The following is a 12967-nucleotide window of genomic DNA, read 5'->3' as shown; positions in this document are numbered from 1 at the left end:
CTCCTTCTGCCTGCTGTAATAAATAGCCACCTTTCTGGTGCAGCCCATCAAAACAAGGTGGGGGTGTATTTCCTCCCGAGTACCTGGCTGATCTCCATTGCTCCTATCTTTTCTCTGCCCTGCTTGCTCTCGGATCAGGTGCAGAAGGCAGCTCCTCCTCCTCTTCTCTGGCCATGTGCCCCTGCAAACTTTCCCCTGCTGAAGCCTCCTCCAGTTCTCTTTCGGCTCCCTGTTCAGAGCCATCAATCAATTCCGTTCCTGGCGTGCCAGGAATGAGCTCATCCTCCCTTGAGCTGGCCATCTGAGGAAGAATCTGGGGGGTGATCCAAGGGAGACATCACAGGCTTTCAGATTTAAGTGAAATTCTCCTTTGTTTCTGTCCCTGCTTGCTTCTCTTTCTCTCAGGCTATCAACAGGGCCAAGGCCAGATCTCAGGAGACTGGTTATGCTTCAGCAATGAGTGATGAGGACCTGATGGATGTGACCACCTTTGACCAAAGAGTCAATGATGAGTCGGACGACTCTTTACCTCCCAGCCGGGGTAGCCAGAGAGGTCGGGCAAGAGGCAGAGGACAGAATGTCTCAACCAGGAGAGCATCTCGGCGAGGAAGAGGAGGCTAGTTTCTGTCCATCTTGGTGCAGTTTCTATAAAGTTGCTGTGGTTTATTGTTGGCTTACAGGTTGTCCCCAACAACAGTTCATTTCAGCAACCCATTCGAAGTTACAATGGCACTAAAAAAAAGTGACTTATGACCGTTTTTCACACTTATGACCATTGCAGCATCCCCATGGTCACGTGGTGAAAATTCAGGCGGCTTATTTTTTTTTTTTCACCGAGAAGATTAACAGTAATAGTAATGCAAACTTTGTAAATAGTTGGACAGTGCTGAGGGAATTATTTGTTTAGCAGAGTGATGGCATTCATGAAAAAACTGTCCTTGTGTCTAGTTCTGGTGTGCAGGGCTCTATAGCGTCGTTTTGAGGGTAGGAGTTGAAACAGTTTATGTCAAGGATGTGAGGGGTCTGTAGGTATTTTCACAGCCCTCTTTTTGATTTGTGCAGTATACAGGTCCTCGATGGAAGGCAGGTTGGTAGTAACTCTTTTTTCTGCAGTCCTAATTATCCTGTGAAGCGAGTCTGTGCTGTTGGGTTGCAGAACCAAATGCTCAGTCTTTTACTAAAATCAACTAAGGTAATATCTTGAAAGCAGTGTGAGAAATCAGTTGTATCAAAGGAGGGGTGGTTCTCCTCTGCTGCGTATCCTGCACCATGTCTCCTTTTGGATTTTGCAAAGCAGGAATTGTTCTCCTACTTTATGATTCCACCAAGGAGCCTGGGACAAAATATACCTATTTAATCAAAGCAATATCTGGGGAAATTTATAATTTAAAGAGGGTTACGTGACCATCGGTTACCCTCAATTTCCAACCATTCATTTAGTGACCATTCAAGGTTACGCTGGTGCTGAAGAAAGTGATTCACTGCCAGTTCTTGTACTTAAGGCAGTTGCAGCATCCCTGCGATCACTTGATCAAATTTCAGACACCTTGGCAACTAGAACACCACTCTGTGCCAAGTGGCAATTTGCTTTTTTTATGGTAAGCTGCTGTTTAAAGTAAAAAAGCCAACTTTTTGGATCCCTTGGATTCAAACAGCCGTATTTTCAGAATCTAGCTTGCTAGAAAGCTTAACTATACATTTATAAAATAAACCCATAGAATGCTATACTTTAGTTCCCTGAAAGTGCAAGTTTAGAATAGCAATAGCAGTGACACTTAGACTTATATACTGCTACACAGGGCTTTGCAGCCCTCTCTGAGTGGTTTACAGAGCCAGCATATTCTCAACAATCTGGATCCTCATTTTACTGACCTCGGAAGGATGGAAAGCTGAGTCAACCTTGAGCCAGTGAGAATTGAACTGCTGGCAGCTGGCAGTCTAGCAGAATTCACCTGCAGTACTGCTTTCTAACCAGTGTGCCATCACAGCATCATATGCCAAAATCTGTCCACTCCAGGGTTTCTTGGGAAACAGCCGTAGTCCAGGAGGGTACGTGTTGTTCTCTTAACAGCCAAAGTTTCAGGATGTGATCAAGCTTTAATCTTTTTTTTTTTTGTCAATTTCATGCAATTTAGAGTGCTTTATTCTCAAAATTATTTTCACAAAATGAAATGTAATTTTGGAGCTCAATAATATTGTCTAACCAGGTACATTTGCACTAGGTGTCTGCAGGCCCTCCGGTGCCAGTCCTGTGTTGCTCCTTGCAGTCTGCACAAACCAGTTTGGGAACACTGTCCTAAAGGCTTAGTAATTGGCGAAGAAGTGAGAAAATGTAAATGTTTATTAACTCTGTTGTATTATTTACAGGAAGTGCTGGCCGTGAACAGACTGGCAGCAGCAGAACATATAAACCTGCAACTACTACAAAAACTATGTCGATTTTGGATGGTAGGTTATTGTATGAGCTTTTATTTCAATTGGCCAGGGGCTTCCTTGGTTCACACAATACACTACTGCACATAGCACAGTAGATAGACATTACATTTGTATAGTTTGATAGGTCAACCCGAGATATTTTGATATATTCAGTAAATTGTTCTTAAACGAAACATAGTAAGCAAACAAATCGTTGTCGTTTATGCACATCTTTAAATTGGATATAAATGTCTATCATAACGCAGAACGAAAGTTAACTCTCATGCTTTGCAGTAACAGTAGTTTATTTCAAAGTCTCATCAATTTATCATAATTGCTATATATTCTTACTCTGATGTTTTCTAGCTTTTAAGTCATCCAGACAGCAACCCTCCCGAAACATGTCTGCCAAGAATTATTCAGAGGTTGGTAATTATTTCATGATAAAAATCCAGCAATTCCCCCTTTTTTATGGGTGTCATGCAGCCTTTTCCAGGCAGGTTGGGGAATACTACAAATTGCCATCTCAGTGCATCTGAAGGACATCCATTGAATAAAGCTAATTTGCTGTGTAGCAGACAGGGAGCATCTTCTATGAAGCCTTGAGGTGTGGCATTTGTTTTGTCCATCTGCTTAGCTTCCCCTCTCCCTGGAAAGACCTGGGACTGCTGAGGTCCCTGAGATATCAAAAGCTTCTTTAGGTGACTTTATAGAAGGCGCACCCTTTTGTTGTGGCCTCTCAGCTGTTGAGCCTTCCAGCAGCCGAATCAGAGGAGGAAGAGGTGTGGGAGTCAGGGTCGGCATCAAGGCAACCTGAGAGCTACGAGGGAGAAGAGGGAATGGAGCTGGCAGAGAGACAGAGAGAGAGAGAGGCAGAGCCTGAGCCATCCATCAGCCCTCAGATGGAGAGTCAACAGCCTTCAGGTCTGGAGGTGGCTGATGAGGAAGAGGAGGAACAGGTGGGTCTAGTGCCTGACGCGCAGATGCGCAGAAGGCAAAGGAGAGGAGAGCAGTGGAAATCCATGGGACGGTCCTTGGGACGGAAAGAGCCACCACTGCTAGCGAAGCTCCACTCTAGCTCTGGGGATCAAAGGCAGGGGGCGGAGATGAATAGATGTGGCAGACAACTATTCATCTCCCTGCCAGACAGACTTCTTAGCCTGTGGTGAGAGAGAAACTTTTTGCCAGGGCTGCTGGCGCTCCTAATAAAGGAATCTTTGTGTTAGCTTCAGAGGGTTTGTTGTGTTTGGGGAGCTGGGTCAGAACACCTTTCTTTGCAAAGAAGGCAAGTGTTTTATTACGTAAAAGCCTGAGACTCACAATACTGATTTTTGGATTGGGTAACGAGGCATACAGTTGGGATACAATAGAAGGCCAATGTGTTCAAATCTTGGTACCATCTTACCGTATTTATTCAAATAATTTACACGGCTGCCCAACTCTCAAATAGGAGTAAACGCACACGGGCAAGAAAGCATTTTCAAAATCCACAAGCTATTTACAGGAGGGGCTCTTCCAACTTCCTGGCCCAGTGTTGAAGTGCAGTGGGGTGAATGGAAGGGTCAGATTTACAAAGGCTTATAGACAATCAATTGGTCAGAGTCTTGAGCCCAGAATCCCAGCAGAGAGGTCTTTTCCCCCAAAAAATCAGGTGTCACTTTCCCAACAGAAGGTAACTCAAACTACAAACTCAACATAAATCAGTAAAAAAAAAAAAATTAGGGACAGAATTAACCACCAATAAAAGCAAACATAAGGGATGTTTTCTTGTGCACATACAGATAGTTCATTTAGTGACTGTTCATTTAGTGACCATTCGACAGTACTGCAGCACTGAAAAAGGTGACTTATGACCGCTGTCAGGATTCCAGCAATCGCCCTAATTAAATCATGATTCTCGAGCTAAACTTCAAAAAACTTCAAAGGATTTATTAGAGGCGACATACTGGCACTGCCCTGTTTGAAGCCAACTCTGGCATTCGTAATTTACAGTCCCCTGTGACCCTGTTTTCCCCCTCGTCCCTGGGTGTTTCATAAACCAGATTCTCCAATTGAACCCGTTCACGGGTTGGGTGTCATCATTCACGTTCTCCAATTAAATATATTCCCGGGCAAAAGCTCTGGTATTTTAGTTACAATCTTTTAAAGATAAGAGTTGGAATGTACTTTCAATTTCAAACTGCACTGCTCTTCCAGATTTCCTTCCTCCCCCCACTTTTTTTTTTTATGGCAACTACTAAAACAGGCATAGGAATGTTTTATGAGTTGACAACCGCTTTTCAAACTTATGACCACTGCAACATCCCCATGGTCACATCAAAATTCAGGCGCTTGACAACGGGTTCATATTTATGACGGTTGCGGTGTCTGATCACCTTTTGCAACCTTCTGACAAACAACATCAGTGGGAAAGCCAGATTCACTAAACAACAGTGTTACTAAGTGAACTGCAAGGACTAATAACTGTCTTACTAATTCGATCACTGCAGTGATTCATTTAACTCTGGCAAGAAAAAAATTGTAAAACATGCAAAACTCACTTAACAGACATTTCACTTAGCAACAGAAATTTTGAACTCAACTGTGGTTGTACGTCGAGGACTAGCTATATTAAAAGTGCTGCTTTCTGGGCCTTTGCTGTGTCTCTTCCAGGTGATTGAAGATGATGATTCTAATATGGAGGTGTCTTTTTCCACTTCTTCTACAAATCAAAGGTTAGTAGAACTGTGATCTGTGGTTTGTTATTTATAAGAGGCCTGTCTAGGCCATTAGAGAAAGCATGGGCTGAAATGGCTTCTTCCCACAAGGTTAGGCATGCCAGTGGGAACTCATTTCCTTGAACAGAAGTGTGTCATGTCTACGGATGTTTGTGGGCATGCATACAGATCACATTGTGACCATATCACAAGCTGCTTTTGGAACTTTTCTTGAGTTTCAAAAGTAATTTCTCCTGTTCAGTGAAAGTTCTGATTCAAAAACTCAGTCTAAAACCCTCTTAAGTAAAAGTCATGTAAAGAACCATTATTATTTTATATTGTTACAGTTTGATTTTTGTTCTGCACTACTGAGCTGTGGTGGCGCAGTGGTTAGAATGCAGTATTGCAGGCTAATTGTCCAGACTGCCGGCTGCCTGCACTTTGGCAGTTCGATTCTGACCGGCTCACGGTTGACTCGGCCTTCCATGCTTCCATGGTCGGTAAAATGAGGACCGAGATTGTTGGGGGCAAGATGCTGACTCTGTAAAACCGCTCAGAGAGGCCTGTAAAGCACTGAGAAGCGGTATATAAGTCTTAAGTACTCTTGGTGTTACTATGTTATAACACAAAGTGTGAGTTCACTGCTTTTTTCTTTTTCTTTATGCCTCTTCTCTGTGCATTTAAAGTCAGCAATCCTATGTCCAGAATTACTTCCAAGGCTATATTTATCCTAAAAACCATTCTCACACAAAAGTGCAAACTGAAGTAGAGCAAAAATAATATTTTTTAAAAAAATACAACGAAGCACCGCTTGGTCATGCCTAAATCTATGGAAGGTTCTGATGTCAGGTGTTCTTGTAAGCCGTTGCTGAAAAGCTGCCTTTCAATGAATAACATCCTAATTTATTCTCTTTCAACTGTAAGAATGCAGGACAAACCCATAACATATCATAAATTGGAATTCCAATTCTTTGGGACACAGCAGTATTTCTGAAAGTGTGGCCCTGATCTGTGGGGAGTTTAGAGATAAGAGCCAACATTTGAACACTGGGCTAGAAACAATTCAGAAACCTGTACAGTTAATAGATGAATTCTAGTATCATGATTTCATTAACAGTGATAACATCTCCTTCTTATAATACTTAGATTACCAACCACATCAACGCAAAGCCAGACGAGCTCTCAGAGCCAAGCATCAAAAGGTGTTGCCTTTGAATCAGATGAGGTATAAAATCTCCCTTCCATCATGCTTCCTTTAATCATCATCATCTTCATTTAACGACCACATAATCCCTTGCAGGGTGGAGTCTGGGCAACTGAATGGAGGTTTAATGGCCGGATGCCCTTCCTTGTCGCCAATGCAGAGTTTTGTTCAGCAGATCTATTCTCAGTATGCCCAGAGAGAGAAATATCTGCCTCTATCTAGGATCAAACTCACAGCTGATTGTGAGGCGAGAGCTCCACCTCTAGGCCACCACACCACTCCATGCTTCCTTTAATCCAGGGGTCCCCAACCGCCGGTCCGCGGACCGTGACCGGCTGGAACAAGCCTTACCGGGCCGCTGGTTGCTGGCGCCGCCATCTTTTTGGGTAAAAAAAGCAATTTTTAGTCAAAAAGATGGCGGCGCAGCCAGTGAGCTTTTCCGGGTAGAAAGCCATTTCTACCGAAAAAGCTCACCAAGCGCTACGCGCCATCTTTTTGACGAAAAATCACCGGCTGCGCGTCGAAAAGGTTGGGGATCCCTGCTTTAATCCATATGCAAAACCTTTGCGTGATATTTAGTGCTTCTTACATCTCTTCGCAATCCTAACAAGAAACTCTGTAATAAAAAGTAGGGCTAACCCCCAACATCAGCCTCATTAAACCTCAGAGCTGTGTAAATTCTTTTTTTGTCTCTTAGAGCAGGGGTCTCCAACCTTGGCAACTTTAAGCCTGGAGGACTTCAACTCCCAGAATTCCCCAGCCAGCTTTGCTGGCTGGGGAATTCTGGGAGTTGAAGTCCTCCAGGCTTAAAGTTGCCAAGGTTGGCTGGGGGATTCTGGGAGTTGAAGTCCTCCAGGCTTAAAGTTGCCAAGGTTGGAGACCCCTGTCAGAGTTTCCAACTCTATTTTCTGAAAGTATGTATGTTGTTTCCTCTGCCCATGAAGGCACCGATCCTTTGAAGCAGCAATAGCCCTAGATAACTAGATCTGTAGAGAAGCAGTTGGTTATTTTTGGGAGGGACATCTCTGCCCAAATTTTAAATGAACCCCCCTCCCCCCGCATTCCATCTGAGTCATGTTGGTAGTAATATATCAGCTTTGTTATCAGCACTGAATTCAGCTATTTCACTGAAATCTTAAGTCCTCTGTTCTATAAAACAAGGGTCTCCAACCTTAGCAACTTTAAGACTTGGGGACTTCAACTCCCAGAATTCCTCAGCCAGAAAAGCTGGCTGAGGAATTCTGGGAGTTGAAGTCCCCAAGTCTTGAAGTTGTTAAGGTTGGAGACCTCTGCTATAAAAGGCCCTGCCTACAGTAGATTCAAAGACTAGGAATTCCTAAATTGGGTTTTTTTTCAACTTAGGCAACTTTAAGATGCCTGGACTTCAATTCCCAGAATTCCCCAGCCTGCCTGCCCTAGGAAGAAAGCAATGGCAAACCACTTCTGAAGACCCCATCCAGAAAACTGCAGGGAATGTCCAGGCAATTTTTTTAGAATTGGACATAATTAAGCAGGGAAAGAAGAGGAGAACCATAATAGGCCATTTATTTTGGCAGAAAAGCAGACAGTTAGCAATCTCTAAAAGCAGGAGGAAACCTTGAATGCTGGCTGTTGTTGCCAAGAGTTACTTCTTGTAGCTGTTGAACAGTGGTGGCCCAATGGTTAGAATGCAGTATTGCTGGCGGACGCTGCTCACTCCCAGGAGTTTGATCCTCACCAGCTCAAGGTTGACTCAGCATTCCATCCTTTTGAGGTCAGTAAAATGAGGACCCAGATTGCAATAGGCTGACTCTGTAAATCGCTTAGAGAGGGCTGTAAAAGCACTATGAAGCGGTATATAAGTCTTAAGTCTATTGCTATGTTCCATAGGGAGAGAAGAGGATAGACTGGGATAGACTGTGAACAAAGTCAGTGAAGAATCCAAGTTCAAAACAATTTTTAAAAAAATGTTTAGATCCCACTATGAATTGTCATACATTGATACAGCTGACCCACCCAAAGGGGATTATTCTCCTTAACCATATAACATCTCAGTGAAATGCCTGTCATTAATTTACAGGATGAATTATTTGTTTCCACTTCGAGAAGAAAAAGATGATAACTTCCGAAGCCCAAGCATGGAAGGGAAGTGCAAAAATTACTTCTCCAAATTCTGCAAAGGGGACCTGAGATGTTTGCACCTGGTTCTCTGTAATTTTACTGTATTGTCTGGAAACTGGTGGCTTCCTTGAAGGAGAATTGCTTCCTTACTCTGTATCTGCAACGCCATCAGGCCTGCACAAATATCCTGCTAAATGGTATGATCCAGAGTTCGCTTGAGTGGAAACGCGTAAAAAGTAATATTTCCTCTTAGGGATGGCAGTTTTCACTGAGGCCTACTTGCTGCTTACTTTGTGATTCTTATAATCTGTCCAGGAGTGTGAAGTTAGGAATGTTCTGGAGCTGTGTGAGGGAAAAGAGAATTCAGAAAAATGGTCCCTCATTTCTTCCAACAAGAAGTCACCAAACTTCAGTCACTTCCTCGCTAAGGGCAACCTCAAATATACCTGAATGGAGATGGCCGTTTCTGTATCCAGCACTTAAAGGCAAAGGAAATGTGTTACAGCATTTCTTTCAAAGGGCTCCGGTGTCTTTTTCATTTTACAGAGGAATAAATTAGAACCGGTTGAGTAAGAGAGCAAATGCCATTTTTACATTCCATATTTTACAAGTCTCCAACTTTCATAAAAGAGGAAATGCCCCGAGTCAAAACTGATTATGGGAGTCAGTGATTCAGTGAAATTAAATGCTTGGATATAAAACAAGATTCCTTTTGACAATAAGCTACAGTGAGGAGGATTTCAAAATATATATTTTCAACTTTTAAACTTAACTCCTCAGAATGGGGTGCATATAATCATTTCTGGGATTTTCAGAAGGAGCTAGTTATAATTTAATAAGTTGAACGTGAGCTGGTGTTGATTCAGGGCCCAGAATCGTAAACTTGGCAATAATTTCATTGATATGTTCAGAAAGTAAAAATTCATGAGAAACTTTCAAGCGGATGTAAATTTGTTTTTTCCCTGAGTTTAACTTTGCTCAACTTGATCTCAGTGGTTTCAAAAACAAAAATCAGTCTGAAAATACGTCCTTTAAGATAAGCTCACTCTGAATTTTAGTATGGGGCTTTAAAACTATGTTGGCCTTGGAAATATTTTGCAGTGCAACATATCGCTACGTTTTAAATTTATTCTACAAACCCTAGAAAATTGTGCAAAGGATGTGAAATGTGTGATATGGAATAAAGTTTTCTGACATGTTTGTTGTGATTTGTTTTAAACATTTAGAAATGTTGATTTGTGCTGCGTTTACCAGACATACCAATAGAAGCCATTTATGTTGCATTAAGCAAAAAGAATAGTGAGAGTGGCATAGATTGATAAGAGGAGAATATTTGTAGCTCAGGGTTGAAATGAGGGGTCCTTGATATTTTGAGTTTGGTTTTTTTTTTCTTGCAGGCATTTTATTACCAAACTAGATAATGATGTTACCTTGTTTGGTAATGAAACTATTTTCAAGAAAAGTGTAGATTGCTTTGTGGTACCTTTTCTGATTTCCCCTCCCACATTTCCTTGTAGGTTAATTTTCATGTTCTGATCTAAAGTTTCCCAGGGTTTCCCCAAACTATTTTTCTCTCTTGTTGCCCTTAATTCTGATAATTTAATTCGGTAATATTAGTTTTTATGTAAAGTGCAGCTACAGTGTTGTATAAATGAATTTTAAAAGACAATGTATTTTCTCTAAACGATTCCACTCTGGTGTTCCTCTAGATTCAGAAGCAAGATATGTACAATGGTACTTAAATGTTTGTGAACCCTTCTGAATTTTCAATATTTCCACAGAAATAAAACATGATCTGTTCTCCAGACACGTCCTAAAACAAGATAAAGGGAACCCAAATAAACAAATGAACGAAAAATGTCTTAGTTGTTCATTTATATCGAGGAAAATGATCCTAAGCTACATACGTATTTGTGTGCGGCAATATGTGAACCTTTGCTTCTACTGGTAGTAACTGGTATGCCTACAGACACACACACACACACTTGGGCCATTGGTAACTAAACATTTCTGATACCTGTTGATCAATTCTGCACATCAACTTAGAAGAATTTTAGTCCACGATGACAAGGCAGCGTTATACAGGAGATTTTCCAGGGCCATAGACATGAATGAGAAGTTAAGAATTATCCCTGAAGAGACCAATTGCAAACCTCTTCATTTCTTTCCAAGAAAACTTGGAAGTCAACTTATTTTCCTAAGCACCAAAAGGCAAGGCAAGAAACAATGGATGGAAACTAAACAAGGAGAGAAGCACACCTGGAATTAATGAGAAACTTGCTAACAGTGAGGACAATTAACCACTGGAACAGCTTGCCTTTAGAAGTTGTGGATGCTTCACTGGAGCTTTTTAAGAAAAAACTGGACAGCCACCTGTCTGAAATGGTATAGAATCTCCTGCTTCAGCAGCGAGAGTTGGACTAAGTGACCTCCAAGATCCTTTCTGGCTTGATTCTGATCAAAACAGCATGGGAATAAAATCACTGAATCAAACTTCTTTGAAGGAGGCCTGATTCCAGCAAGATAGATTGCTGTCTACCACCACCCTGTAGTTACTAGGGGCCAAAGCCAATTCAAAGATACCTAATTAACTGTCCAATAAACATATTAATGACAGAGACATGGAGGAATTATATTTTTTTTAATTCCAATCTCTTTTTAACTAGCACACTAGATGTCTTGGATTGGATCTCCTCACCTTGTTGTCCAGCATGGCAATGGTAGTTGCTATTGGATCCATTTAATGGTTAGGGAAATCTTATGCTGCCACACACTGCCATCTGAGAAGGCTGAACATTGCCTAGGAGTTCTCACTTCAGCAATAAAACTGTAATCTGGTTATATTGTGTGTGCTGAGATTGTGTCCAATTGGTTGTGAGCAGAAGGTCAGTTGTAGCATGAGGCCGGTTCATTAATTTGGCCTAGAATGATAACTGGTTCTCTATGGTTTCAGTCAAAGGTATTTCAATAAAGGAGAATATCTGTAACTCAGTTGAAATGAAGTCCTTGGTGCTGTCAGAGTTTGGTTGTTTTCTTGTAGACGTTTCATCACCCAAATTAGGTAACGTCATCAGTGGGAAAAAGGACCAAGCTCAGAGAGCACCAAGGACCCCTCAAAGGCATTTCACAACATTTGTCTGAATCTATCAAGGGGGCAGAAAGGGTACTAATAAAATGTCCTCTTACAGGAAGCTGCCTTTCCCTCTGAAAAAGTATGAGTCTTTTGCTCTGGTTGTATGGATTGGGGAATTGAGCCCCCAAACCTCTTACTTAGGCCAGACAACGTGTCTCCATTAATATTTATTTTTATTTTTCTTATATGTACCCATTTCATGTATTCATAACTATGTATATACTTATACTTATTATCTTGTAAGCAATTGACAAATCAAATAAATAAATAAAATAAATAAATTAATATCCCCCCCACAGTTTCCCCAGAGCCACATCGGACAGCTGGCAGGGAGAAACAAGGAGGGAGTAGAAAGCCCTGAGGCTCTTAGGAGCCGAAAGTCACGGCTGAGGAATGCTTCGGTGGTCACGAGGAGAGGAGAGTCTCCTCGACTGACCCGAAGAAAACCCCTCCATCCGAACTAAAAAGAGAACTGCCAGCATGGCTAAATCGAAGCCAGGAAGGCAGCTGAGACAGAAGTGAAAAAGAAAGGAAAGATCTTGTAACAGCGTGCTTAGTCTTGGTAAGAATCACTCCAATTTCTGCAGTGGAATTTTCCTTGGAAAGTGGGACTCAAAGGAGGAAAATAGCTGCGATTAACGATCTGGAGTGACTGTCAGATTTAGTTAAAAAATAAAAAAAAAAGATATTGCAACTAGAAGTAACTTTAAAAGTAAAGGACAGATTGGATTGGTTAACCCAAATTTCTGGACTGTATTTTTACTACTACTCAACTTGAAGAACTTTTGGAAAACAATCTTATTCAGAGACATATTGACTGTAGTTAAAGTGTTTTAAATTCAGCGAGTTTTGCTCTCTTTCAAAAATCCAGCGTGCTTTGAACATAGAATACCTTATGCCACCAGACTTGAAATTCTAGAACTAGAAAACCTTGAATTACGCCGTCTTCAGTCTGATTTAAGTATGGTATATAAAATCATACATTGCAATGTCCTTCCTGTCAATGAATACTTCAGCTTCAACCATAACAATACAAGAGCACACAATAGATACAAACTCAAGGTTAACCGCACCAAACTTGATTGCAGGAAATACGACTTCAGCAACAGAGTGATCAATGTCTGGAATACTCTACCTCAGTGATCCCCAACCTTTCTTATGCCGCGGCCCGGTATCCCCAACCTTTTTTATGGCGCGCCCGGTACGGCATTAGCTGGGCGCCGCCATCTTTTTGATGAAAAAGTGCTTCCGGTGAGCTTTCTACCCGGAAAAGCTCACCGGAAGCACTTTTTCATCAAAAAAAGATGGCGGCGCCCAGCAAACCAGCGGCCCGGTAGGACTTGTTCCACTGGTGGTTGGGGACCCCTGCTCTACCTGACTCTGTAGTTTCTTCCCCAAGCCCCAAAAACTTTAACCTTA

At 41.8% G+C, this 12967-nt stretch overlaps 1 protein-coding gene across 3 annotated transcripts in view; it reads left to right on the top strand.

Annotated features, from left to right (window-relative positions):
- MRE11 (MRE11 double strand break repair nuclease) overlaps positions 1 to 9616 on the top strand; it is a 32968-nt gene extending 23352 nt beyond the window's left edge. For 2 of the 3 annotated variants that reach the window (XM_087966169.1, XM_087966167.1), the window contains exons 15-20: positions 406 to 620; positions 2372 to 2448; positions 2782 to 2840; positions 5068 to 5129; positions 6258 to 6336; positions 8375 to 9616. In XM_087966169.1, coding sequence (XP_087822295.1) covers positions 406 to 620; positions 2372 to 2448; positions 2782 to 2840; positions 5068 to 5129; positions 6258 to 6336; positions 8375 to 8413 — 531 coding nt within the window. In that variant the 3' untranslated portion in view covers positions 8414 to 9616. Of the gene's footprint in view, positions 1 to 405; positions 621 to 2367; positions 2449 to 2781; positions 2841 to 5067; positions 5130 to 6257; positions 6337 to 8374 lie in introns of all 3 variants that reach the window. The other variant, XM_087966168.1, reaches the window with a different exon arrangement.
- Positions 9617 to 12967: the final 3351 nt, after the last annotated feature.

The sequence above is a fragment of the Notechis scutatus genome, chromosome 5 (genome assembly GCF_049901735.1).
Source record: "Notechis scutatus isolate UNSWTSFEM ecotype Mainland chromosome 5, rNotScu1.2, whole genome shotgun sequence".
Taxonomy (NCBI): domain Eukaryota; kingdom Metazoa; phylum Chordata; class Lepidosauria; order Squamata; family Elapidae; genus Notechis; species Notechis scutatus.
Note: the sequence above shows the minus strand (reverse complement) of the source record. Positions and strands in the feature narration are given on the sequence as shown.